The 25,202-nt window shown below is 38.3% G+C and overlaps 1 protein-coding gene across 2 annotated transcripts in view; it reads left to right on the top strand.

Moving 5' to 3' along the window:
- Positions 1–23,896, top strand: part of Snap25 (synaptosome associated protein 25) — a 72,468-nt gene extending 48,572 nt beyond the window's left edge. The window contains exons 4-8 of one of the 2 annotated variants that reach the window (XM_090351998.1): positions 5,842–5,890; positions 11,520–11,637; positions 15,477–15,602; positions 17,885–18,029; positions 22,600–23,896. In XM_090351998.1, the coding sequence (XP_090208124.1) occupies positions 5,842–5,890; positions 11,520–11,637; positions 15,477–15,602; positions 17,885–18,029; positions 22,600–22,668 (507 nt within the window). In that variant the 3' untranslated portion in view covers positions 22,669–23,896. Of the gene's footprint in view, positions 1–5,841; positions 5,891–11,519; positions 11,638–11,814; positions 11,933–15,476; positions 15,603–17,884; positions 18,030–22,599 lie in introns of both variants that reach the window. The other variant, XM_090351997.1, reaches the window with a different exon arrangement.
- The last annotated feature ends 1,306 nt before the right edge of the window (positions 23,897–25,202 follow it).

Below are 25,202 nucleotides of genomic sequence, written 5' to 3'. Positions count from 1 at the left end.
AAGGTAAATTCTCTCTCCCTGGGAGCTGAAACCATCACTGTAGTCTGGAATATAGAAAAGCTGAAGTATTCAGCTTTTGTGATTCCAAGCCAAGAATCACATTACCTAACATGTACTATGGAAATTCTGTTTTCATTTTAGTTGGGTATATAACTTTAAGAAAGTAGATCTCTATATATGACTTTTTTTCCTAAAATTGTTATATTTAGATTCAGACACTAAAAATCTGATGGGGAACAAAAGCTGGACTAATCTTCAGTAAGGAGAACAAAATTAAATGTAATGATAAAAATATAAAAGCTCCTTTATATTCCTGAGTCTAGGTTATGCATCCATTTGTGAAGCATAGTTAATGAATTCTTAAACTAGTTTTAAATGGGTAAAATAGGGCAGAGAGCAATAATGGAATCCAAAGAACATTTGCAATAAGCCTCACTCATTCCAACTTGGTACAGCAGCAGTCAACCAGGAAGAATAAATGGATTAATTGAACTTGCCTATTGGGAGAGATAAAGTGGAAAAAGTATGGGTTGAACTATATTTATCTTCACTAATAAAACAAGCTTAATGGTTTTTATTCAGTGAATGCTGTTTTAGGTACACTTTTAGTCCTACTGCTTATCAATGTATAAATTCATACACGATTATCATTTTCAGCAAGCTTGAGCTTTCTCTGGCAGGACAATTAAATAAGTCTACTCACCTCATGGTACTGCAAATTGCTTATCCACTCACATAAAAAGAGAAAGGGAAAAGACAAATTTTTCAAAGGCTAAAAGGAAAGAACCATCTCTTACACGATAGGAGCTAACACCTCATCTTATTTCTGTAGCTCAAATTCTCACCTAGGAATAACGCACAGCTAAATTTAAATTTCCATAGGAGGAATAGACTAAAGGTGGTAACAACAAATTCTCTTTAGAAATGTATTTTAAGCCAGGCACAATGGCTCACAACTGTTTTCCTAGCTACTAAGAGGCTGAGATCTGAAGATTGCAATTCAAAACCAGTCCAGCACTACAGACAGTGAGACTCTTATTTCCAATTAACCACTAGAAAACTGGAAGTGACACTGTGACTCCAAAGGTGGGGCAGTAGCCATGAGCTGAAGAGCTCAGGGACAATGCCCCAGGCCTTGGGGTAGGGCAGTAGACTTGAGCTGAAGAGCTCAGGACAGCACCCAGGCCCAGAGTCTAAGCCCCACAACTGATAAAAAAAAAAAAAAAGTATTTTAAAAATAATGTTTTAAGGCTGCAGTATAGCACAAATTGGGACCCTCAAAGCAGTTCATCCAAGAGAGCAGCCTTAGTTCTCAAAATGAAGAGAAATGTGTTCTTTGCTCTGTTCTGGTAACACCAGTCATGCAGAAAGTCTTGAGGACCCAGAAGAAGGCAGATTCCTAAATCAAGGAATGCTAGCAGGGTTCCATCATAAGAAATGACAAACATTAGTAACATTGCTATGTGAGTTCTGATGTTAGGGAGGAAGGGAGACCAGATGCAAAGTGAGGTCATTATTTTATTGCAGACTATTCTATTATTATCCTGATATATTTTATGACCTTCAAATATAGATTCCAGTTTCATTTTCTATTTTCACCTGTGGGTTATGCACACAAGTATACATTTCTGCAGTGCTGAAATTGTCTCCAGTTCACCCACCTGTGCAGTGGTGACAGGTTCCCAGAATGTAGACAGTGCTGCAGCAATAACATGTACTACATGTCTTTCACTCTTCATAGGCTTAGGGACATGGATATTCCTTTTGCATGTGTCTTCTAAATGTACAAATAATGTCTGCCACTCACAAAATCAGGGTCTGCTCTAATTAATTCTAAGTTAAAAGAAATCCCTCAGCCTCTATTGATTGAAATAAAATTGTCAAATTGCATGTTTTTGTCTCTCCTAATGGGTTTCTCAATCAAGTACAAAGCTGAATTTCAGAACAAGGAAAGAAACAGAAGGAAACAATCTCCTCCCTTCAGTAAATATGAGGTTATATCAGTTCCTGTGCTTTGCAGATTGTGAGCCAGGCATTATTAGAGTAGATTGATTTGCTCTTCCTTCCTTCCGGGTTATTTTATATTTATGGTCAAACACCCTTGATATCTAGGGCATTTACTATTTACATGGTGTTCTACTTTTCAATCAAAAAGGAAATTCTCTTTAAAGAGAATCAGCATTAAATATTCACAGAGGGCATCAATCATTTGGAAAATCTGAACTCTGAAATATCAAGATCATGCCCATGATCCCAAAATTCATCAATGCTACATAAATTTGAATTCAACTGAATCCTTATTGAAATTCATTCTCAAAGACAGGAAAGGTTACTAAAATTGGAAAATGTCCTTAAGGCAAACAATCCTTTCAGTGGAATATGCCACTTCACACCATCCCTAATAGACTCCAGGCTATGACAAGGGTAGGGACTTAATTTTTAGTAGAAGTCATCTGAATTTCAAGGACAACATAAAGCTACCAAGAGGTCAGTAGGGAAATTCAGAAAAGCTGACAACCATAGAAGGGTAAAAAGACAGGACTGGAGGGGTAGCCCAGCACGAGAGCATCTGCTAAGCAAGTGGGTAAGCCCTGTGTTCTAACCCTCCAACCATCACCACCAAAAAGAAAAAAAGGAAAAAAGGTTAATAGCAATTATGTAGTGCTATAGTATCTGATTTCCAGTCTACATATAGGAAATCGGCTACATCCAGATGTATTCAGATGTATCTCAATAAACACAGATGCCTACTTCTGGGACAAGAGGAAAAATACAAATATCTCTCCAAATTCAAAGTCATACCAGAGTAGAGAATATAATGGATAGAATTACTGATTTTTGTAGGAGAATCACCAAGGTATTCCTGAAGAGAGATTATTTGATTACAGACAAAAAGACTAGTTAACTTGGCTAATAATAAATGCAGAAACAAAGTCTATCTTTATTGCCCAATGCCTTGGGCAATAAAACCTAAGCCCAGAAAAAGCCACACTACTTTAGGAAAGGTAAATCTGAAAGCACCATGGAGCTTTCATAGCATAGTTATGGAAGCACTAATATAAGATAAGTGTTTTAGGAGCTTGTCTTTCAAAACACGTTGGCTATTGGAAAGGCATACATACTCTGAAGCTGCATTTGTGTTATGCCAACTTTTTTGCTCCAAATGAGGATCAGGGTTCAGCAGTTCTTTTCAGATATGCAGGTGTGGGGTCTTTGGAACTCAAGAGTTCCTGGGATAGCCTTCCTTTAGATATAATAAATTCCCAGGGAAGCATCTCAATATAACAAAGGAAGCATTTTATTAATGTTCTATAAACATGGTCTTAGTCCATCCTGCAATAAAGAAACATAAAGTTAAAAATGCTGGAAAAGGGGGAGGGAAATGGGTACCAAGACATGTGAAAGGGTATCAATGTATGTGAATTAATGCACCTTCTATCTGGCAAATATCATGTAACCCTTTTACTAATTACAATAAAAAAATTTTTAAAAAATGCTGGAAAAAGGGCCAGGAGTTTGGCATAGTGGTTAAAGTGCTTGCCTAGCATGCACGAAGACCCGGGTTCAATTCCTTGGTACCACATACATAGAAAAAAACCAGAAATGGTAGAAAGTCCAAGGACAATGCTCAAGCCCTGAGCTCAAGCCCAGGACTGGCAAAAAAAATGCTGGAAAAAATTCTAAGCAAGAAATAAAACAAAAAAGTAAAATCTCTCCTCTTTCCAGCTCCCTATTTAAGTAGGCTGTTCCCCACTTGTCTCAGAAACTGAGAACACAACTAAGATAAAAATAGAACCACCTCTTCTTGCTCTTGCTCCCAGCTATTAAAACACAGTGCTCTTCGAGGAACAGGAGAAAGTAATATTCTGCTGTCACTTTAGTATTTTCCCCATCTGTCCTTTGACCTTCTGAGTTTCTCAAAGATCAACCCAGTTATTTTGAGAGAAAACATTAGCAAAATAGTGGAATTACATTTAATTTCTAACATTCATTGAGAACTACACATGCCAGGTACTGGCCATAGAGCCATCATCATCATCATCATCATCATCATCATCATCATCAAATATGTGTTATCTAGGTTAATCCTTACAGCCACATGCTATGACTACATTGACACCCATTGACCATGGGAAAATTTGAGGCCCACAGTATTTAGATAACTTGCTATGACACATGGCTAGAAGTTGCAGTTTCCATTAAAATTGGGGTCTGCCTGATTCCAGAGAATGAATTCTACACACCACGTGTATCTTTCATTCTAACAGCAACTCCTACAATGTTTTTTCTTTGAGAATTCTTCCACTGAGGACAAGACCTAAAGGGAACAAGACATGTCTTTCTATCCCAAATGAAACCTCCCTCTTGCTATATTCCTTTCTGAACATAGATCTGCCTTCTATAGAGGTGAATTCACTTTTAGAGGAGTTTACTTTCTGGAGTTTATTTCCTCTTCCTGTCCTCAACTGATTGCTGGGCAAGCTGAGCTACTGAGCAGCTGACTATAGAGCAACAAGCTTTCCAAGGGAGATCTAGAATCCAGAGTTGCTGATTCCAGGATTCCAGTTCTGTTCACCTACCAAATTACCTCTTATACTGAGGAGATTACTTGCATTTTATCATCGATGAAGGAAAACATCCTAAAGAGGCCAGATGACTTTTCTAGTCTCACAAGTAGTTGGAGGCAGAACATCATTCAGCTTTCCTGAGTGCCAGGTCACAGGTGGTCCTGACAGGCTCTACTCCTGTCCTCTCAAATCACAGCAAGTTCAAATTCTCCTGCCCCTTTGGATTACTTCTGTACATCATTCTAGTACCAGAACAAAAATTCACTGCCAATTTAAATAAATATGAAACTGTAGTTGCAGAGCTTCTTTTAAAATAAATGGATATAACAAAAAGTCAAGGTGGGTGTATAAATACATGAGAGCTTGACTGACCAAACCAAAAGCACCAATGTTATTTCCATGCACTGTCCTGAGCAGAATAGAACAGAGTCCAGGTACAGCCTTGATTGGTTCCTCAAGGGAAAATGTGTTTTCTAAAATAACTCTGCCTGCATTATCATATCAATTGTCTGAAAGCTATCTGCTTTTCATCATTTGATCACATAGGCATTGGCTAATATAGGCAGAGAAGGGCAAAGAACTCACTACCAAACAAGTCCATATAGACAAAATTCTATTTCCTGAATATTTTTTTAAAAAGATTCAAATGTCTCTTGTGGCCTAGAGGCTCTCTGCTCCTCTGTGTGTCCTTGTAGTAGTAATACTTCAAGAGCTTCTTAGAAATGCAGAATCCCATGTACTCAAAATATGAATTTTAATAAGATGACTCATAGGCCAAAGGTTAAAGTCTGACAAGTAGTGTTCTAAAAGTGTCTGATGGCAAAATGAGATGATGATGTTTTTTTTTTTAACTTGCCTAGGTTATGGCACTTGGTCATGTTAACTATAAACTAAGCTCCGTTCTAGCATATTCCACATATTAATTTAAGTTCACAGAAGAACTTAATAGGGAATAGTCTTTTAGGATTGCTATATTACAAATGCATAAACTGAGGCACGGAATGAATAGGATACTTGCCTGAGGTCCTGCAGGTATGAAATTAAGTCACCGGGATTCCATCCCAGAATCTGGCACCATGTTTCTTCATGGACACTGGGTCCTCTGGGTCCTTGCCTAATGTCAGAAGGCCTTTGCCATATTTCCTCCCTTATTTTTCCTTTTGGTCCTTCTTCATTTTCCATTTCTAGGGCTAATTGTTCTCTTACTGATTTCTCTTTCTCTCTTTTCTCTTTCTAACTCCTTTTCAACTTTGCTACCATTATTGGAATGTAGAGTAAAGATGCTGGTATCAGGACTTTGGTTATGTTGGATGAACAAGGAGGTAAGTTCAGATTTCTTCAATAAGAACAATTCCTCTCATCCAAATGAAATTGCATTTTTAAATTCTTTGTGTACCTGCAGGTGGCCATTTTTAATGTGTGTTACATGTGCATGCAGGTGTAAAGGTTCAAGAATATTCATCTTGCTAGTTTTCTTGCTCTGTTGAAAAGGTTGGCAAATGTGTGGAGATGTTGATGCATTCTCTATAACTAAGTGAATGATACAGCCATCCTTGTTATGTATATAAGGAGAACAAAATTTTGAAGGCAAAGGCATGTGTTTTTTAAAGGGTATTATTTTGAAAAATAGTAAAATTTCTCTGTTCTCCAAACCCCAAATTTCCCAACGAAATTGGTTTCCTTCCAATAACATCTGGATTGAACTAGAGTATTGTATATCTGACTCTTGACCATCCTAACTCTGTATCTGAAAATTTTAACTTTTCAGGACACTGTAGAGAGTCCTTAAATAACCGGATGCTATTTTTGACTGTGAATAAACACAGGGAAATCATTCAGAAAATAAGAAATTGAGCCAACTATTTTTGGCCTGTTTTTAAAATTTGTTTGGAAATGCTTGAAGCAATAAGAATTAGAGACCTAGACATTTTATCCTCTTTTATCCTTTTTTCTTCTTACTTTTTGTACTCTACAGTGGTAACTAGAAAACTAATACAATTTTTGTTCAATGTATTTAGCCATATGGTGATATTTTATATAATTATAGCCACAAGTTATTTACCCATTCCATTCTGAGTTATCAAAACTAGTAGTTTCATGGTTTGTGAAGCATTAGGAAAAAAATGCAGAGCAGTGAATGATTTTAAGTAGGAAATGTGAAACTTATTCACAGCATGGAACACAATTTATCTAAGTATAAATCTCAACCGGGAAGACGATAGGAACAATACATATGAAACAATTTTAAAATATACAATGCCCTTGCATATCATCAAAGAAAGAAAAACTAAAAGAAAAAGGGCCATACAATATAGATCAGCAGTTGTGTAAAGTTTTACTTCAACTATATTTAGCAAATTGACACAAATGTTAAAAGTGATGAGAAGCTGAATTATGAGTGGCACCTCATTTCTAGAGAAAAATTAAAACATAACCACTTAAATAATTAACATTTCAATCTTATTACCTCTTTGAATTAATAACTGGCCATGCATGCAAAGAAAGTGGAAACAGAGAAAACTTGGGAAAAAACAGATTATGCCTTTTTCATTAAATATGAAGCAGCATGACAACACATGGAATTTTTTTAAGAGAGAAAGAAATTGGGGCTGGGGAAGTAGCTCAGTGATACAGCACCAGCTTAACCTGCACAGCCCACAAAAAGGAGGGAGAGAGACAGAGGCAGACAGAGACACAGAATCAAATGTACTTACTTGAGTTTTAAATAACCTTTTATTATTATGAAGAAAATCTAAAGACTGTAGTGTTCCATACTCACTGCACAAATGTTGAAAATACAGTTGTTAAATAGAAATGATTGTCAAGGAGGCTGGGAATTTGGCCTAGTGGCAGAGTGCGTGCCTAGCATGGAGGAAGACCCAGGTTCGATTCCTCAGTACCACGACAGATTTCTTTGTGAGACAGGGAATTTTCTCAGCTAGGCCATCGAGCTGCATCCAGCTTCCTTAGTTTAAGACTATTTGTTTAGAGAGCGTGGGTTTTGTAAGACTGCAGTAAATATGCTGATAGTGATGAGAATCATGAAACTGCCAACTCTCCAAAAATGGGAGATTTCTGCCTCACCTTCAGAGGCCATATTATATAGTTACTGTATAAGTAGGCTTGGCATTTTTCAATGACAAATATGAGTAAGCCAACTCCTGTCTTCGTAAATGCCTTTTAATTCTGCATATGTATGTTTGTTTAGATGAGTAACTGCTTTGCAATTCTCTTCAATGATGCTTCACTAATTTTGTCTATGCCTGAATTGCCAAAAGTGTTGACTGTTTCTACCTCACAGCTGCTCAGGAGCCTGAAACAACAGCCATCATCTAAAGAACCATTCTACCTGCTGTCAGGTCAAACCAGACCACGGCAGGTTGTCCAGCTGAACGGTTGTACTGGAAAATGCTTTATAGGGTTGTTTCATACCCAGGTATCAGGAGACCACAAGGACAGTCCTGGAGACATACTTTACCCTGGGACTTTTAGTCACCCAAAACAAAAGCAAAAGCAAACCAAATCCTTGTCTCCCGGGAAAAGTCCTTGGATGATCTAACCTTTTCCTTCTGTTTTTCTTATTATTTTTGATGGCCTTTGCTGAGCTACTCTGTTTATTCTGATGGCTGAGTTGTGGCTCTTTAAGAAGTCCATTGCGGACCAGGAGTTTGGCCTAGCGGTAGAGTGCTTGCCTAGCATGCACGAAGACCCGGGTTTGATTCCTTGGTACCACATACATAGAAAAAAATGCTGGAAGTGGTGCTGAGGCTCAAGTGGTAGAGCTCTAGCCTTGAGAAAGTCCAAGGACAGTACTCAGGCTCTGAGCTCAAGCCCAGGACTGGCAAAAAAAAAAAAATCCACTGAGATGAATTTCAAGCTAAAACAGTGAAATCTCCCACCACCACTTCCTGCAAAAGAAAGACAAACTGAAGCCCTATCCAAAAAGTCAGTCAACTACCTTAGAATGTTCCTGGCACTACAGCAGTGCACCTGAGAAAAACATTCCTTTTGCTAGCATCCAATCACTAAACACCAGTGGTGAATGACCGAGGCTTCACTGTCCAATATGTTTAGCTACTGGATGTATGTCGTCTTTTATTTAAGTGAGTTTTTAGGTTAAGAAAAGTGAAAATCCAGCAGGGAGTTTGGCCTAGTGGTAGAGTGCTTGCCTAGCATGCATGGATTCCCCGGGTTTGATTCCTCGGTACCACATACATAGAAAAAAGCCAGAAATGGTGCTGAGGCTCAAGTGGTAGAGTTCTAACCTTAAGAAAGTCCAAGGACAGTGCTTAGGCCCTGGAGCTCAAGCCCAGGACTGGCAAAAAAAAAAAAAAAAAAAAAAAGGAAAGTGAAAATCGTGTAAAATCACATTTTATATACTCATGGAGGTGTGCACAGTAGATCAATAGCATCATACTCATAGTGTGTTTTGCCTTTTAACCACATTGAAATGTTTATTCATGCTTACAAGGCAAGTGCGCTACCACTTGAGCCACATCTCCACCCCTTTGGCTTTAGATTATTTTTCAGATAGGATCCCTTTTTTAATTTTTTGCCTGGTCCTGGCCTCAACTGAAATCCTCCCATCCATGGGTGACAGGTGTGTGCCACCACGTATAGCTTGATTAGCTCAGATGAGAATCGCACAAACTTTTTGCCTAGATTGGTCTCAAACCTCCATTTTCCCAATATCCAACTTCCCAAATAGCTGGACTTTTCAGAGATGAACTACCACTGATAGCTCAGGTGGAAGATTCCATGACACTCATTCATGTTGCTTTACTTAGATGAGATTAATAGAAGACATCTACGCAGATTTTGACCATTTCACCACCGGCGGATGTATTACAAATCACCAACATTCTGGTGTCATGACCAAAGAATGTTAAAGCTCTGATCCCAAATACAGTGTTAATTTACTGAAATAACTACTATCATTCAAATTACTCTTCTCCCAGACCCCAAGATTAAACAGAAAACAGGGTTAACAGAAGGAAGAATCAGACAAGATGGCATGATAGCATTTTACCAGCCTCATAGATATTACTGTCCAGCCATAAAGAAATGAAGACATTAGTTGCTTTCAAACATTTCCTGAGAAGCATCTTTGTAGAAATCATACAGGTTCTATGAAGTCCCAATACATTTAAATACACTCACAAACATAACTCGGTAAACTCCAAAAATCAATAGACTTGTTAGAAAGCTTGTGACAAATGATTTTCTTTTTTTAAAAAAAAATCATTTGTACCTGCATTTATTTAACCAAAGCTCTTCAGCCTCTACCATTATTCCCCTTAGGTAACAACTGAAATTCTGTTTCCATCAGACATTTCTTGAAAGCATAGCAGACATAATAGATTTGTCTGTAATAACCTGAATTCTGGGGCTGGGAATTTGGCCTAGTGGTAAAGTGCTTTCCTAGCATACACAAGGACCCAGATTTGATTAGAAAAAGCTGGAAGTGGTACTGTGGCTCAAGTGATAGAGTGCAACCCTTGAGAAAGCCCAAGGACAGTGCTCAGGCCCTGAATTCAAGCTCCAGGACTGGCAAAAAAGAAATAAATAATGTGAATTCTACACACCAAAAAGCATGTACAAATCCATAGTTCCATACTCCAAATCCATGGTTTCCTTAATTTGGGCCACCGGTAAATCAATCTTTGATTTTGCAGTGACAACTTCCTCTGTACAGTTTAATGGAAATCTGTTTCTAAGTGATTATTTATGCCCTTAGAATAAAACTAAAACGCACATTTTTAGCCTAAGCATGCCCTTATTCCTAGAGGCATAAACATGCATGCATGCGTGCATGCATGAAACACAGATGAAAAGTGAAATGGCAATATAATTAGGTCCTGTAATTAGATGACAGCCAGGATATATCTTTGCTCATGTTCTTGAATGAGCTTAAAAAGCTGTTTTAAAACCTTCTTCATCAAAATGGTAGGTACCTCAGTTTGGTAACATCCTTTTGAACAATCAATCCAGTTGATGCATGTAACCCTGGTAACCTAGAAATATGATTCATTGTTATGACTATCGATCTAGATACACGGAGGTCAGCCTTGCTGGCCACAAGAGTAAAATGCTATTCTAAGTTCCACTCTATCACACCTCCACCAAGGAGAGACATTCATTCTCCCTGCTGGCGCCCCACCCCTCAACCAGTTGTAGACTTTGGAGAATCAGGAGCTCAATGAGTTAAATGCCTTCCAAAGCATTCATAGCAAGAAAAAACAAAATGAGAGAGGAGTTGAGACATACTGGTATTGTCAATAGTGCTGGGCTGATGTTGTTTTCTTTTCTAGCTCCAATGAATTAAATACAGAAAACCAACAATAGTGCACTACCTTTGCTCATATTGCCACTACTAAGAGAAGAAAAATATTCCAAACCCATTGTAAATGAATGCTGTTGTTTTCTCCAAAGAAGAACATGAATTTGATTTTCTACCTTTATCTGGTTGAGGATCCTTAAAAAAAATCAAAAGATTTTGATTTTTCAAAGTCCATATGGAAACTTTCTTTATTAGCATTAGATGAAAATACCTTAAACATAGACTAACATTCTGTTTTTATTTCTCTTGGGTTCATAGTCTCTGAGTGAGGGAATATGATGGAATGTTTCAAACAAGCCTCCTGAGTCCATCCTTTCATCTTCAAACTACAGACTGTTTTAAGCATCGTTCTTGTTCATTTCTTTCTACCCATACCTGTCTAGGGAGATCTCAGCAACCTGCAACAATGCATCTACTGGGCCAATGCATTGTAATAGTGCTCTCTCTCTCTCTCTCTCTCTCTCTCTCTCTCTCTCTCTCTCTCTCTCTCTCTCTCTCTTTCTCTCTCTCTCTCTTTCTTTCAAATTCTGTTTCACATAGTCATTTCTCATGTTCTGTTTGGAAACCCCCAAAAAATTCATTCCACACTATCATCCCTTTGTCCTAACCAGAACAACTGGATCGTGTCGAAGAAGGCATGAACCATATCAACCAAGACATGAAGGAGGCCGAGAAAAATTTAAAAGATTTAGGGAAATGCTGTGGCCTTTTCATATGTCCTTGTAACAAGTAGGTACTGGGGTACCAGCTATAATCTGTGGCGTCCAGTTTTCATTCTTTCTTTTTTTTTTCTTTCCCCCCCTTTATTTTAATGTCAAAGTGAATGTCTGAAGTTTTGTCTTTTTTTTCTTTGTCCTTTTCCATCTGCTTCATTCTGTGGGGATAAAAATACTTGTGTTTAATCAGAACAACTGGAACGCATTGAGGAAGGGATGGACCAGATCAATAAGGACATGAAAGAAGCAGAAAAGAATTTGACGGACCTAGGAAAATTCTGCGGGCTTTGTGTGTGTCCCTGTAACAAGTAGGTGCTGCCTGCCTGCCTGAAGCTTTGGTTTCCCAAGGCCCATCTTCCAAGCCTTGACTGGCTCATTCCTGCAGGCTCACAGGCAGGATGAGCATGTGGCATGCAGAACAGATCAATACCGTCTCCAATGCATTCATCTCATAGCATAGATGATATTAGTGGGAATTACTGTTGATGCATTCAAAAAAATCAGGCATACTACAGTGAAAGCTTCACCGTCGGCAACTTTTATTGATGAACGTTTCAACATTTTCCAGAAAGTGTACTTTCACATAGAAGTACCTAGGCAACTTGATGAATCACAACTCCAAGAACCAAAATTGCCCCTGTAGACAACAAGGCAGTGGATAAGTTTGGAGGATGAGAATCACTTATCTCAAGGTTTGCTTTTTTTTCCCCCCAGAAGTAAAAAGGACAGGTGATTTGGCCCAAAGCAAGGACTCTGTAAGCTAGAGCATATGACAGAAATTCTCCCTTCCTACTGCCCACCTGTTTCCAAATTCAGTCACGAGAGGCTAGAACAGCACCCGATACAGAGACAGTGTGCTCACTGGCCTAAACTGGGCCCAGCTCTCTTAAATACTTCTCCTTGGAAGATCTATTTGTACACTGGCTGAAATGTTGAAATGTGTAGATTTTGCATGCACGACATCACAAAACATTCAACTGTTCTAAAGGTTCTGCAACGCTTTTTTTTTTGGAATGTAGCAGAAATGTGACATGTGGTTATAAAGGTTTGCAACCAAAGGAACCTGGAACTGAGGTTTCTGGAAGATAGTCTCATTTTGATTAGTCATGAAAATATAATAAATGCATGTGTGGATTGTCCAACATGCATTTGGAAAATTAAACTTAGAACCCAGTCTCCCTTGGCCCCTCCTGCTTCCCTTTTGAAAAGAAGCCTTTCTTCTCCCTAAAAGCTCTCCTGATCCTAGCTTTTAGAGTAGAACTCAGTGTTGTTCTTAGCAGATTATATGACCATTCACATCCTTTAAACTTTTGATTTAAAATATCCCACTTCCTGCTTAGGAGGGGGAGGGGCTCAATTCACCAATAAATACAAGCATGTTTTCCAAAAGAATGATCTACAGTAAAGCCTGACTAACTGGAATCTAGCTCACTAGAACTCTCAACCCTCTGCTTTTATCTCTTCCATGTTTCACACAAACCGAAAAAGCAATGGGACAGACAGAAATCATTAAGTAGATTTTAAGATGTTTTTTCTTCCAGGGCATCTACATCGTTTCATTGTCTCACTCAGTCTCTATCCTCCTATGATGTTTTTTATTTAAAAAAAAGTCAAGAACCATAAACTGTCCTGAAAGAAAAGATCCTCAGATATATCACTGCCATGGAACGATCTGAGCATTCACTACCAAAGACTGAGCTAAGAAGTGCCCAACTGCCCTTGAAACATAATTTTCCACCACAACTAATTAGTCATCATATAATTCACCAAGATGACTGTTTGCATTCCAGTTAGTCAAGATTTGAACTGTACATCCTTTGCAAAGGCCACTTAACTCATGAGGTTTCCATCGGTTTTGTGGTGAACTCCAACAAATACATTCCCCCCTTTGTCAACTGTGTATGAAGCAAGGGAGGAGGCAGACCCCCTCCCCAGGGTGGATTCTAAGGTGCAAATGAAACATGACCCCTATGAGAATTCCACATAGAAGTGGTCACCAACTCCTTAATACGCAAGAGACCCTAACTAAGCTTCAAAGCTTGACCAAGTGTTTCCTATTGTGTCTAAATGATGCTTTAAAAAGAAAACCATGTGTCACAATGCAGTGGCTGGTGGTGCCCTGGATTCTCTGAGGGCTTTGCCCTGTCTCGGCATGTTTCAAAGGACTATGGTAGATGTACGGCAGTGATGTGAGTCTATGTGCAGCATTGTGGGTGCAGTGGTTTGCCTTCTTCTGGAAACGCATATTTTCTCCTCCTTTGACTCTGCCAAAGATGGTCTATCAGACATTTTTACATAGCAGAAAACATCACAAAGTCCATGCAGCTTCTTCAATACAAGCAGATAGGGATTTGGGCATGGGAATTGCCAAGATCTAAACTCTATTAAATTAATTTGGGGATCTTTTTCTATTGATTGGACCCACGGCACTTTGATGACATTACCATCAAAGAGCCTTGTGACATTGTACACCAAATTATGAGAGTTGCTGACATTTCGAATGGTGCAATTTTCTAATTGGTTGCCAATTTGCTTGATCTCCAATCTGCAAGAATTTGAACCAATTTCAAAATAGCTGCGGCTCACTAGTGAAAGGAAGAAAAAAAAATAAATTCTGATGTCTTTATAAAAAGAAATGTGAAAATTAGGCCCCAGGGTGTCTCTTGGACTAAGAAGCATGTGGTTTCTACTATGCAAAGAACCTAAAAACATCTTTGATTGCTTTAAATGACAGTACACCCACCAAAATATGCTGCACATGTTTCTATTGGGCACCAAAAGGTATGCCTGGATTTTAAGATTCTCTCCAAGGCAGTTCAGTGAAATACAGCCCATGGAGACCACACCAGTTCCAAATCACTCTCCACTGTCACAACCCAGGATAGTTTGAAATAGGAGTTTGTAAGCACTCTCTCTCTGTCCTGCCCTTCTACCCAACAAAGAAGCTACTGAGCTGCGTTTCAAATCCTCCTGAAGGCTATTACTGTCCTGCTAGTGCCTTTTTCGAGAATGGTCAACTTCTGAAGTAGTTTGGCTTCAATGAGAATGCTTCACTTTCTACTCATGCCTGTAGCTGGTGCATGAAGAAGATATAGAGGGGTTTCCCTGGTGCTAGATGGCTTGTTCTCTCTTCTCTTTTCCTGCATTCATTTCACTATGCTTCTTTTACTTTTTGTCTCTGTGGACAAAGGTTTGTACATCAACTCTGGATGTATAGTGACTGTTTGGAAGTACCGATATATTATCTAATTCAAATCAAGCTAGAGGCAACTCCAAGATCATTATCCTTGGCCAGCCACCAGGCTTTTGTGTCCTTCATGAAACATTGGAAATGTTAGCTCCACATGTGTGTTGAGGGGAAATATTCATCAGGGATCTTTGCATGATAGTGTGTGAAATCTTGGTCTCAAGTATGTTTTCTGGATGACACTGTGTTTCTGTGGTGTGACATGCACAACACTACTTGGCAGTCTTGTTTTGTATCTGTCTGCCAGTATGTTTTTCTATGTTTCGTGTCTCAAAATATAATTATGTTACTGAAATAGAATGGAATGTACTCCAGCTACATAATCTGTAACTTAAATTCAATAAGAACTGCAAAACCAAACCAAAGATTTCAGTCTTGACCGTGAATTGCAATTAATTCAATTGGAAATGAAAGGCTGAGTAGCTGGGGCGTGGTGGTGGCCAACTATTGGGGTCATGATTATGATATATCGGTATTCTCTAATGCCTCAGATGTAAGACTCATTTTGCTTGATTCGATTCTTCTTCGCTTGAAGAGATAACAATTGCTTTGAGCGTACTCCTCCCCGCCCTGTACCTCTTCACTCACCCTCCTTTTTCGTATAGGCTTAAATCAAGTGATGCTTACAAAAAGGCCTGGGGCAATAATCAGGATGGTGTGGTGGCCAGCCAGCCTGCACGTGTGGTGGATGAACGGGAGCAGATGGCCATCAGTGGTGGCTTCATTCGCAGGTAAGTTTCCCATATCCCACATTGGAGTCGTTCTCTGTTGTTGGACAATCAGCCATCTATTATGTTATTACTCATCAAGCTATCTGTTGGCTGGGAGTGCTTGCTTGAGCCTTTTCTGAGCTTACTTCTAGGACTGGAAACAAATAGGAGTGGAGTAAGCCAAGATGGCAGCACCCAAATAGTGACTGGCTAGAACACCGGTGGTTCATCTCTATCCTATTCCACATGGTCTTCCAACCTGGGTCTCATACATGGTAATCACATCATACCAGAGTGGAGAAAGATCCAGTGTGCAAACACTTATCAAACCCTGGCTTATGCCGCTGAATGTATAAGAGTGTCATTGGACAAAGAAAATGACACGACCACAATTTAGAATCAGGCCGTCAACTAGACTGTTATGAGTTTAATTGAACAAAGTTTATTAAGGGACTATTTACAGAGATGTGTCCAGGGTTAAGAAGAGTGATTGATGAGGCATTTATGCACTAGCAATATCAGGAATCTATTGCCTCTCTCTGCTCTCAGGAAAATTGGACCAATGGCTCTTAAACCAATGATTGTACATCAGAATCAGCTAAAGAGGCTTAAAACAAAAGGAAACAAGAAATAGATGCCTACCTCTAATCCACACCAAACAAATCATTTTTCTGGACATGAGACACAACATGCGTATTTTTCAAATCCCCTCAGTTGAGTCTACCCATCAGTAAAAGCTGAGAACCACAGAACTCTAAATGCATGTTTGTGATAGTTGTTTAAACAAATTCAATATATGAGAAAGTGAAGACTTTCTACCCTGTTTTTTTTAAAAAAAAATATTCTCTGGCCTACACATCTTTTAAAAAAATCAAAATGGGCCAGTTTATAGTGGAAATTGCCCATAGGGAAACATTTTCTTTCTTTTTATTTCCACAAGCAGTAAGACTATTCTGGAATAAGTGCTTGCTGGTATTTGCAAAACAAGTATCTTCTTAATCTTGCAGTTGGACAATGGAAAAACTAGTAAAATGCCTTGGGGGCCAACTCCTTCCTCCTCATTCTCACGGCATTTTAAACGGAAGCAATAAATCTGTCACAGTTTTCTACTCAGCAATCACTCATTCACAAAGCCACTTGAAAATCCATGGCATTAAATTATTATGAAACACAAATCAGCCTTAATAAATATTTTTCTCTGGAGTTCTTGGGAGCTACTAGTATTAAGAGGCAGACTGTAACATTCACTCTCTACCCACTGATGTTGATTTCAAGTGGGGAAAGAAAGAAGCAGGGATCTACTGAGTACACTGTCTTTTAAAATAGAAATTCAAGCTGGGTGCCAGTGGCTCACACTTGTAATCCTACCTGCTCAGGAGGCTGATATCTGAGGATTGCAGTTGGAATCTGACCTGCACAAAAAAGCCTATGAGACTCTTATCTACAATAAACTACCAAAAAAGCCTGAAGTAGAGCTGTGGTTCAAGTGGCAGAGTTCTAGCTTTGAGCAAAGGAAGTTCAGATACAGAGTCCAGGCCCAGAGTTCAAGACCCAGGATCAGCACAACCAAAGAGAAAAAGAAAAGAAACTCAAGCTGGACGTAATAGCATATACCTATAACCAACCTTTGCACTCAGGAGACAGGCAGGAGAATCAAAATTCTAGGGAATCCTGGACAATATAAAGAAACAAGAAAAAGAAAAAGGAATGAATTGAAGAAAGGAGAAACAAATGAGCCAGAAGAAAGGCAAAGAAAATGAATAAGAGGAGGAAAAAACTGTAAGAAAGAAAACTTAAGGGTTCAAAATGCAATTTCATTTTTTATTTAAATGCTAGAAGTGAAACTTAGAGATTTACTGATTTAGGCAAGCACTCTCAACTGAAATAAATTTTCAAGTCAAGACAAAATTTTATTTTTATTTTGGCTTTTATGTGGTGAGTGCTTTATTTGAAGAAGACATTATTAATTTTGGTAATCAAGCTCATGTAGATAAAACCTTGCATGTTTAATATAGTGATTTATCCTCATACAAATTTTAAAAATTAACTTTTACCATTTCTAGGACAATATAGCTATTAATTTTTGTGTAATGAAAATGTAATATGGTACACTAGGATACTTTCTAGACAACTTAATAATTTTCTAGTATACTGAAGCTAAAACATTTTTTCTTTAATTGAATGGCATCTAAAGACAGTAAAAATAAATCCCTATGTGTCTGTAGACTTGCCCGAAGCTTCAAGCCTTTGGTATTCAGGTTTCTTCATCCTCTATCTTTTGAACATTTCTCTTTGGCTCCCAGGGTAACAAATGATGCCCGAGAAAATGAAATGGATGAAAACCTGGAGCAGGTGAGCGGCATCATTGGAAACCTCCGTCACATGGCCCTGGATATGGGCAATGAGATCGATACACAGAATCGCCAGATTGACAGGATCATGGAGAAGGTGAGCATGGGACAGTCAGCGTGACACTACTGCTTGTCAATTCTCAGATAAATATTAGGAAGCAAGAAGGGCATAACTAGGCGCTAAATCCGTGACATCGGATTCAAATACACTAAATGCTATATATTCCATTCTAAGACAAGGACATAGGAGTCAGCAGTAGAATCGGAGTAAATATTGGAATCTATGTTTTTGTTGCTATTGCTGTTCCCTTGTCCTGTGGTGAGAATCAAACACAGGTCCTAAGGTATGCTACACAGGTACTTTATCATTGAGCTACACCCCAGCCTGAAAATAGAGAATTTCATCAAACAGCTATTTCTCCTTCCTGCCAGACACTGTGCTAGATCTTGTATAACATTAAAAAAAAGATGAAAAAAACATTATTTCCACTGCCAAAGAATTCACAGCCTATAGGAGGCAATGGGTTATTGGATTAATTCACTACCACAATATAATACAATCCATTAAAAAAAAATCATCCAGGTCAAAAGAGGAAGGATTTCAAGAGGCAGGGTGGGGGAAAATCTGAGAAAAAGTCACTTTTAAGTTGAGTCTTGAAGGTTAGTTAGAGATTTACTGGGTGAAGATGGTAAAGAAACAGAATCAGAAAATGTAAGAAATAGGGTTCATTTAATCAGAAGGTGTGTCACAACTTGGTTTTTTCATAAAAGCTAACACTGTCATGGTAGTTCAAAAAGATCCAGGTTCCAATTCCAATCCAACAGTTTGCATCTCACATCTCAAAACAGGAAACATCTGAGGCCGGGAGTTTAGCCTAGTGGTAGAGTGGTTGCCTGGCTTGCATGAAGACCTGGGTTCAATTCCTAAATACCACATACATAGAAAAAAGCCCAAAATGGTGCTGTGGCTCAAGTGGTAGATCTCTAGTCTTGAAAAAGCCCAAGGACAGTGGCCAGGCCCTGAGTTCAAGACCCAGGACTGGCAAAAAAAAAATTAGGAAACATCTGATAAAGCAAGCTTATAAGCTCTAAGACACCCTCTAATCAGAAAGAACCAAAAGGAAGACCGTAGAGAATAGAATGGAAAGAGATGGGTTTGGAGCACCAAAGTACAATAGAATAGAAAGGAGCACTAGAAATTTTCTGTAGTTAGGGCAAAAAGCTGATATTCTATTCTACAAATAGAACAAAACTGGATATAAGTCATATTTCCTTGAATTTTACTCCTTTCTTCAATGGGTAGTAGGTTGTTGAATATTAATAATAATCTAATTAAGCAATTGAATGCCACAAATAGACACTTAAACTTCTGTCTGGCTAATGTTTTGTTGCATTCATTCTCTGTGAGATATTGAAGTCCAAGGTCCTGATTTTCTTTAAAATTAGTCATTCACTCCTGTGAGTATGGAAGGATATGTTAAAGACTTGTGTTATCTTTAAGTAGCTGTGAGAATTTCAATTTCAACATTTCCACTGTGAGCTCGATGTGTCTTAATCCCTATCATCCCTTACACCATTCTCCCCCATCTCTCCCAGTCCTACCCATCCCCTCAAGTTACCTGATCCCACTTTCAAATATCTACATTGCACCTCTGAGGTCCCTTAAACCAAAGGCTAACTATTAGTTTCTCATAACTGAACTATCTTTCTATGTCTTGAAACAGGAATAAATCAACAGAAAAGGAATATATTGCCCATTTTTGTTTTATGTACTCCATATTCGTTGTGTAATATTTTGGCAGATCAATACTGACCTACCCAAATGCTTGTGCTTTGCTTATTCCTGCAAGTTATGACATACTTGGCATTTTTATAAAGCTTTTGATCTGATAAATCTTTTAAAGGATTTTAGAATAATACTGTGTTTCAAAAAAATACTGGAGCCAACCCAACCTGACCTAAACCATTATGGCCCAGAAAAAAGTGGACTAAGAAATAATGGCTGAACTGCTTTCCAACACAAAAAATGATTTGAGAAAATAGGAAGTATTCATTTTGTATTAATGGGCCAATTTACTCAGATGCAAGCAGCTAATGCATGAAAACCAATTAAGGCCCCTGAAGGATAAGTTTTACAAATATTGAGGTCAAACTCTTATTGACAGAGTTATTTGGACTTTACACATGAAGTATTCCTGAAAAGGCAAGTGCTATATTGCTCTACTATTTCTACTTTTTATTTTTTAAGGAGAGCATTTTTATTTTAGGCCCAGTATACAACCCAGGCAGAGATTAAACACATCCATAAAAGCTAGACAAGTGGATGAGAACTAACTGTTCCTGTGTCTGTCTGTCCTGGACTACTGAAACACTTTAACAGTTGAGGAGGGGCTTCATTGCCTTGCATAACTAGTTCAATCCAATTAGTACTTTAAATAGTACCACCACACGTATATCCACGCTTTTCAAAATCATAAGCTGGATGTGATTTAGCTGGAGTCTATCTCAAGACAATGTTATCACAAATAATTTAATTAAGTCCTGGAGTACATATATAAGAGAATAAAAAAGCCTTCTCCAAATACCAGGAAGACACCTAAGAGGCTCTTCTATCAGAACTGCTTTTCTAAAATGCTATGCGTCTCTAATGAAAGGAAGATGTGGTACCTTTCATGTCATGTATTGTATGAGCTGGAATTTGAATACCCTTCAGCAAAAGTTGAAGTGGAAATCACAGATGCCCGTTGAACTAAGATCTGTTTTAGCTCTGCCCACAACCTTTGAGGATACAGAAAAACTAAACTCAGAGTTCTACTTGTGTCATGGGAAGAAGGCTGGTCGGGGAGCTTGCATGCAGGAATGTCATTTATTTTAAGAAGAATTTTTTTTCTCACTTGATCTAGTCTGAAAGTTTCGTCAGCATAGTTCAATCCATAGGAGCATTTCAAATTGGTCTGAGCTAGTAATTTCCCTTTGCACCAAAGTATCATTATTTCTGATTTAGAAGGAGAATATAAGAACCTAATAAAATTAGAAGGATTGTTTGTTTTCCAAATGAAGAGCCTGAGGTCAAAAATATAACTCTATAGTGGAGACTAAGGAAAATGGATGTTCTATCTTTTGATGTAAATACCTTCTTTTTGAAAGACAACTCCTGATTAACTAAACAGATGGCAGAGAAATGTATCTGGTAGTTCAAAGTTATGAATAATCTACGTCTGTTCAACTTGGCACATTTTTTAATTGCTATTATAAAGGTAATATACAGAGTGGTTGCAGTTATGTAGGTCTGATAAAGAATACATTTCTTTTTGGACAATGTCACCCTTTCCTTTGCTCTCTTTCACATTTGTTTTTGAATGTAGATAATTCTAGTGTCCTGAGAATTCACAAGTCAAACTGCATAAAGAAGGTTCAGCTTAGTAGAGAAGAAAATGCTGCAAGGATGGTAGTAGGTAAAAAGTCAGTAATCACTGAAGAGTATCCTTTGGGGAACAAGGCTACACCAACAATTAGCTTGATTAGGAAAAAAAAATTAGTTTATCTACTCTTATCTAGCAGTTTCCTTCCCTTCTGCAAAGGCACAGACAATATTAACTGTCAGGGTAGGAAAGAAGAACAGCCCAAGCACAGCTCTTCTTCACCTCTAACTTACTGAACTCATCTTTCTCAGTGGTCAGGAGAATCATTCATTTTCTAGAACCCCCTGGATTCCATGCTGCATATATATTAGAATGCAACACAAGCCATAGGTAGCCAAAGTGGCCAAAATCAGAAAGATGGAAGACTAAGGAAAATGTGTCCCTGTTGAAGACATGCCAGTTATCAAACTAGTGGCAATGAATCTTCAGCAATGAGGCTAAAAAATATATTAAGCCTCTTCAAAACAAGGCGTGTTTTCACCTGATAGTAGTACCTGCAAGATAAGAAACCTTGAGGGCTTAATGTTCACAAAAAAATTATTCTAAGCACATTATATATGTAACAGTCCTTTCAGCAAATCCAGGTAGAGAGGAATGATTAATAATGTGGACTGAAACCCCTGGTGATTTGCATTCTGTGGTTCTTTCACCTACTAAGGCCTTTCTTCATTAGGAAAAATTCTAAGGAAAAGTTGTTTGACCTTTACCTGCTTATTTTCCTCCCTCGTAAAATCAAGCTAATATTCATACGGAACTAGTAGAGTATGTTATCAAAGTCTACTGAGGGGAACACAGGTATGCTCAGTATTATTTATTGTCTCCACAGTGTAGGACAGGAAAACTAAAACCTTGGGATGTAATTTGGGGGAAGTGATATATTACCCATGATTTGAATACAACTCGTGCTAATCCAGCCTAGCCCAACAGAAGTGAACCATCTATTATAGTAGAATACTTCCACAGAAGTCAGTGACTGTCCTTCCAAACTGATAACATCTGTTTTCCAAAGGATGTTCTCCAAATAGAGATAGCAGTTTTAAAAACAACAACAACAGAATCAAGGCTTCTGTGATCACATCCAAATGGAGCCATGGCAGAATTACTAGGAATACAAAAGGAGTACTCAGTTTGCCTGGGGAACTTTCAAGATGGTTTTCCCCAAGGGGAAACATTTGAGCTACATCCTGGAGAATAAGTAGTTTATGGTGGTAACCTGAGTTCTGTTTTGCTTTCATTTTCTTCTAGGCTGACTCCAACAAAACCAGAATTGATGAGGCCAACCAACGTGCAACAAAGATGCTGGGAAGTGGTTAAATGGGAACACCGGTACTCTCCAAATGCTGTTGGGCAAGATAGTTCCTTCATGCTTTTCTCATGGTATTACCTAGTAGGTCTTGCACACTCAACACACACACATCAGTCCACACCCATCGTGAATGTTGTCCTGTGTGTCACCTGTCAGCCTCCTGACAATACGATGTGTCTTCTGTTCTTTTTTCTTTCCAAAGGTTGTATATAGTGGTCCTTTAGTGGCTCTATGTAAATGTCTTTGGGGTTTCGTATCTTCCCCCCCCTTTTCTCCTCAGTGGTGTTTGCTGAATGACAACAATTTAGGAATGCTCAATATGCTGTTGATTCTTTCAATACACAGTATTGTTCTCGTGAAACTGTGACATTCCACAGAGCTGCTGCCACTGGCCCTTCTTTGAGTGTCAGGCTCTGAATCTCTCAATGTGTGCAGTCTTCAGTTCCTCATGGTTGTCATCTGTCTTTACGAGTTCATGATTAAACAATGTGGAATTACATTAACAAGCATTGCACTAAAAAGTGATGTGATTTATGCATTTATGCATGAGAACTAAATAGATTTTTAGACTCCTACTTAAACAAAAACTTTCCACGACAGTAGCATACTGATGAGAAAAAAATGCACACACACATACACACATACATACACACACAACAGCAACAACACAACGCATGCTCAGTATTGAGACACTGTCAAGATTAAGTTATACCAGCAAATCCTGCAGTAGTGTCACTTTCTTTCTGTCAACATATAGACTTACTAATCATGACCATCTTTTTTTTTAAGTGTTTTTTTTAAAAGATGGATTTAACATACTTACCATTGAATCATTTCTAGCAAAATATATGTGGCTGAAACTCTGTGAAATGGATGTAATATAGGGTCTTTTTGTTGCTTTGGAAGGCCATGTTTTGGAGATAGCAGTCTTGCTGTGAAACAGTGTGGATATGTAAATTTTGCTACTCACCAGTCTTCCTGACCCACCCCCTGCTTTCTTATCAGTACAGTTCTTTGTTGCTTAACCTAGAGCTATGCACACCAAATTGCTGAGATGTTTAGTAACTGATTTAAAAAAAACTTTAGAAAATAATATAAATGAATGAAATATAGATAAACTGTGAGATAAATATCATTATAGCATGTAATACTAACTTCCTCTTGTCTCCTCTGTCAGTTTGTGAAGTGATTGACATTTTGTAGCTAGTTTAAAATTATTAAAAATTATAGACTCTAGTGCTCTGCTGTCATTTTTTTCCATGAATTCATCTGATTTTTCTACTACATCGGGAGGTGAAGTCTGGCTATTATGTACCACTGCTTCTCAGAAACTAGCTGTATGAGATAAAGACAATGAATGGAAAAACAAAAACAAGACAACACAAAAAAGCAGTTAATTTTTTCAAACAGAATTCCAATGGCGGCTGACAAGTTGGGTTGCTTTTCACAGTTTGTTGTAGAAATACTTGTGTGTGAATTCAGTGTTACCTCTGGAGTGAATATAGTTTTCAGCATATGCAGACAATCCATAAGGGGGAAAAATATCTGTGGTTCTCAGACTTGACCTTGTATAAATTCAGATATAACAGATGTCAATCAGCTCTTACCCTCTTTTTTTCTTAGAATGTCCCACAAGCTACCAGACGAACTTAGTTCTTTATTACCATCAACACCACCAACAACAACAATCACAACCTCAACAACCCTGCCCCCATTTTTTTAAAACTTGTCTACGGCTTCTACCATAGAGTTCACTCCTTTAACCTAAAGTTGTAGTTCAATTAAACACTTGCGCGGTTCTACTCTCAGCACTGTGAAAGAAAATTTGTAGGTCTACTCTAGTTAAATATGAGTCTTATTTTTTAGTACATTCAGAATTCTAACTTCAGAACGACTTTGTCGTCCAAAAACAAAACCTCTAGCCAAATACCTGTGGCTCACACCTGTAATCCTAGCTACTCAAGAGGCTGAGATCTGAGGATCGCAGTTCAAACCAGCCAGGGAAGAAAAGTCACGGCGAGACTCGTCTCCAATAAACTTCCTCAAAAATGCCAGATTAGTACTTCAGCTCAAGTGGTAGAGTGCTAGCCTTGAGCCCAAAGAGGCTTGTGAATAGCACCTAGGCCCTGAGTTCAAGCTCCAGGATTAGAAAAAAAAAAGAAGAAGAAGAAACCCTGATTATTCCCTCAACTGTAGGTAACTACTAGTTTAGTACTTTGATAGTTGTCTCTCCAGGTTTGCCTATTTCTGAATATTTCATATAATAAACTACAAAGGGTCTTTTGTGACTGGCTTCCTTTACTTCTCATAATGTTTCCAAGGCTCATCACTACTGCATTCCTCTGTAAGGCCTAGATATACTCCATTGTATAGATTTAGCACATTTATTTATCCAATCATCTTTGTTTGTTTGTTTGTCTTGATACCTGGATTGTTTCTGCTGTGACAAATGCTACCAGACAATCATGGCGAAGTTTTTGTGTGTAGAGGTGTTTTCAATACTCTTTGCATCATATGTTCATCCCCTTATGGCTTCTGACAC

Source organism: Megascapheus bottae, chromosome 18 (assembly GCF_031878675.1).
Source record: "Megascapheus bottae isolate mThoBot1 chromosome 18, mThoBot2.hap1, whole genome shotgun sequence".
Taxonomy (NCBI): domain Eukaryota; kingdom Metazoa; phylum Chordata; class Mammalia; order Rodentia; family Geomyidae; genus Megascapheus; species Megascapheus bottae.
Note: the sequence above shows the minus strand (reverse complement) of the source record. Positions and strands in the feature narration are given on the sequence as shown.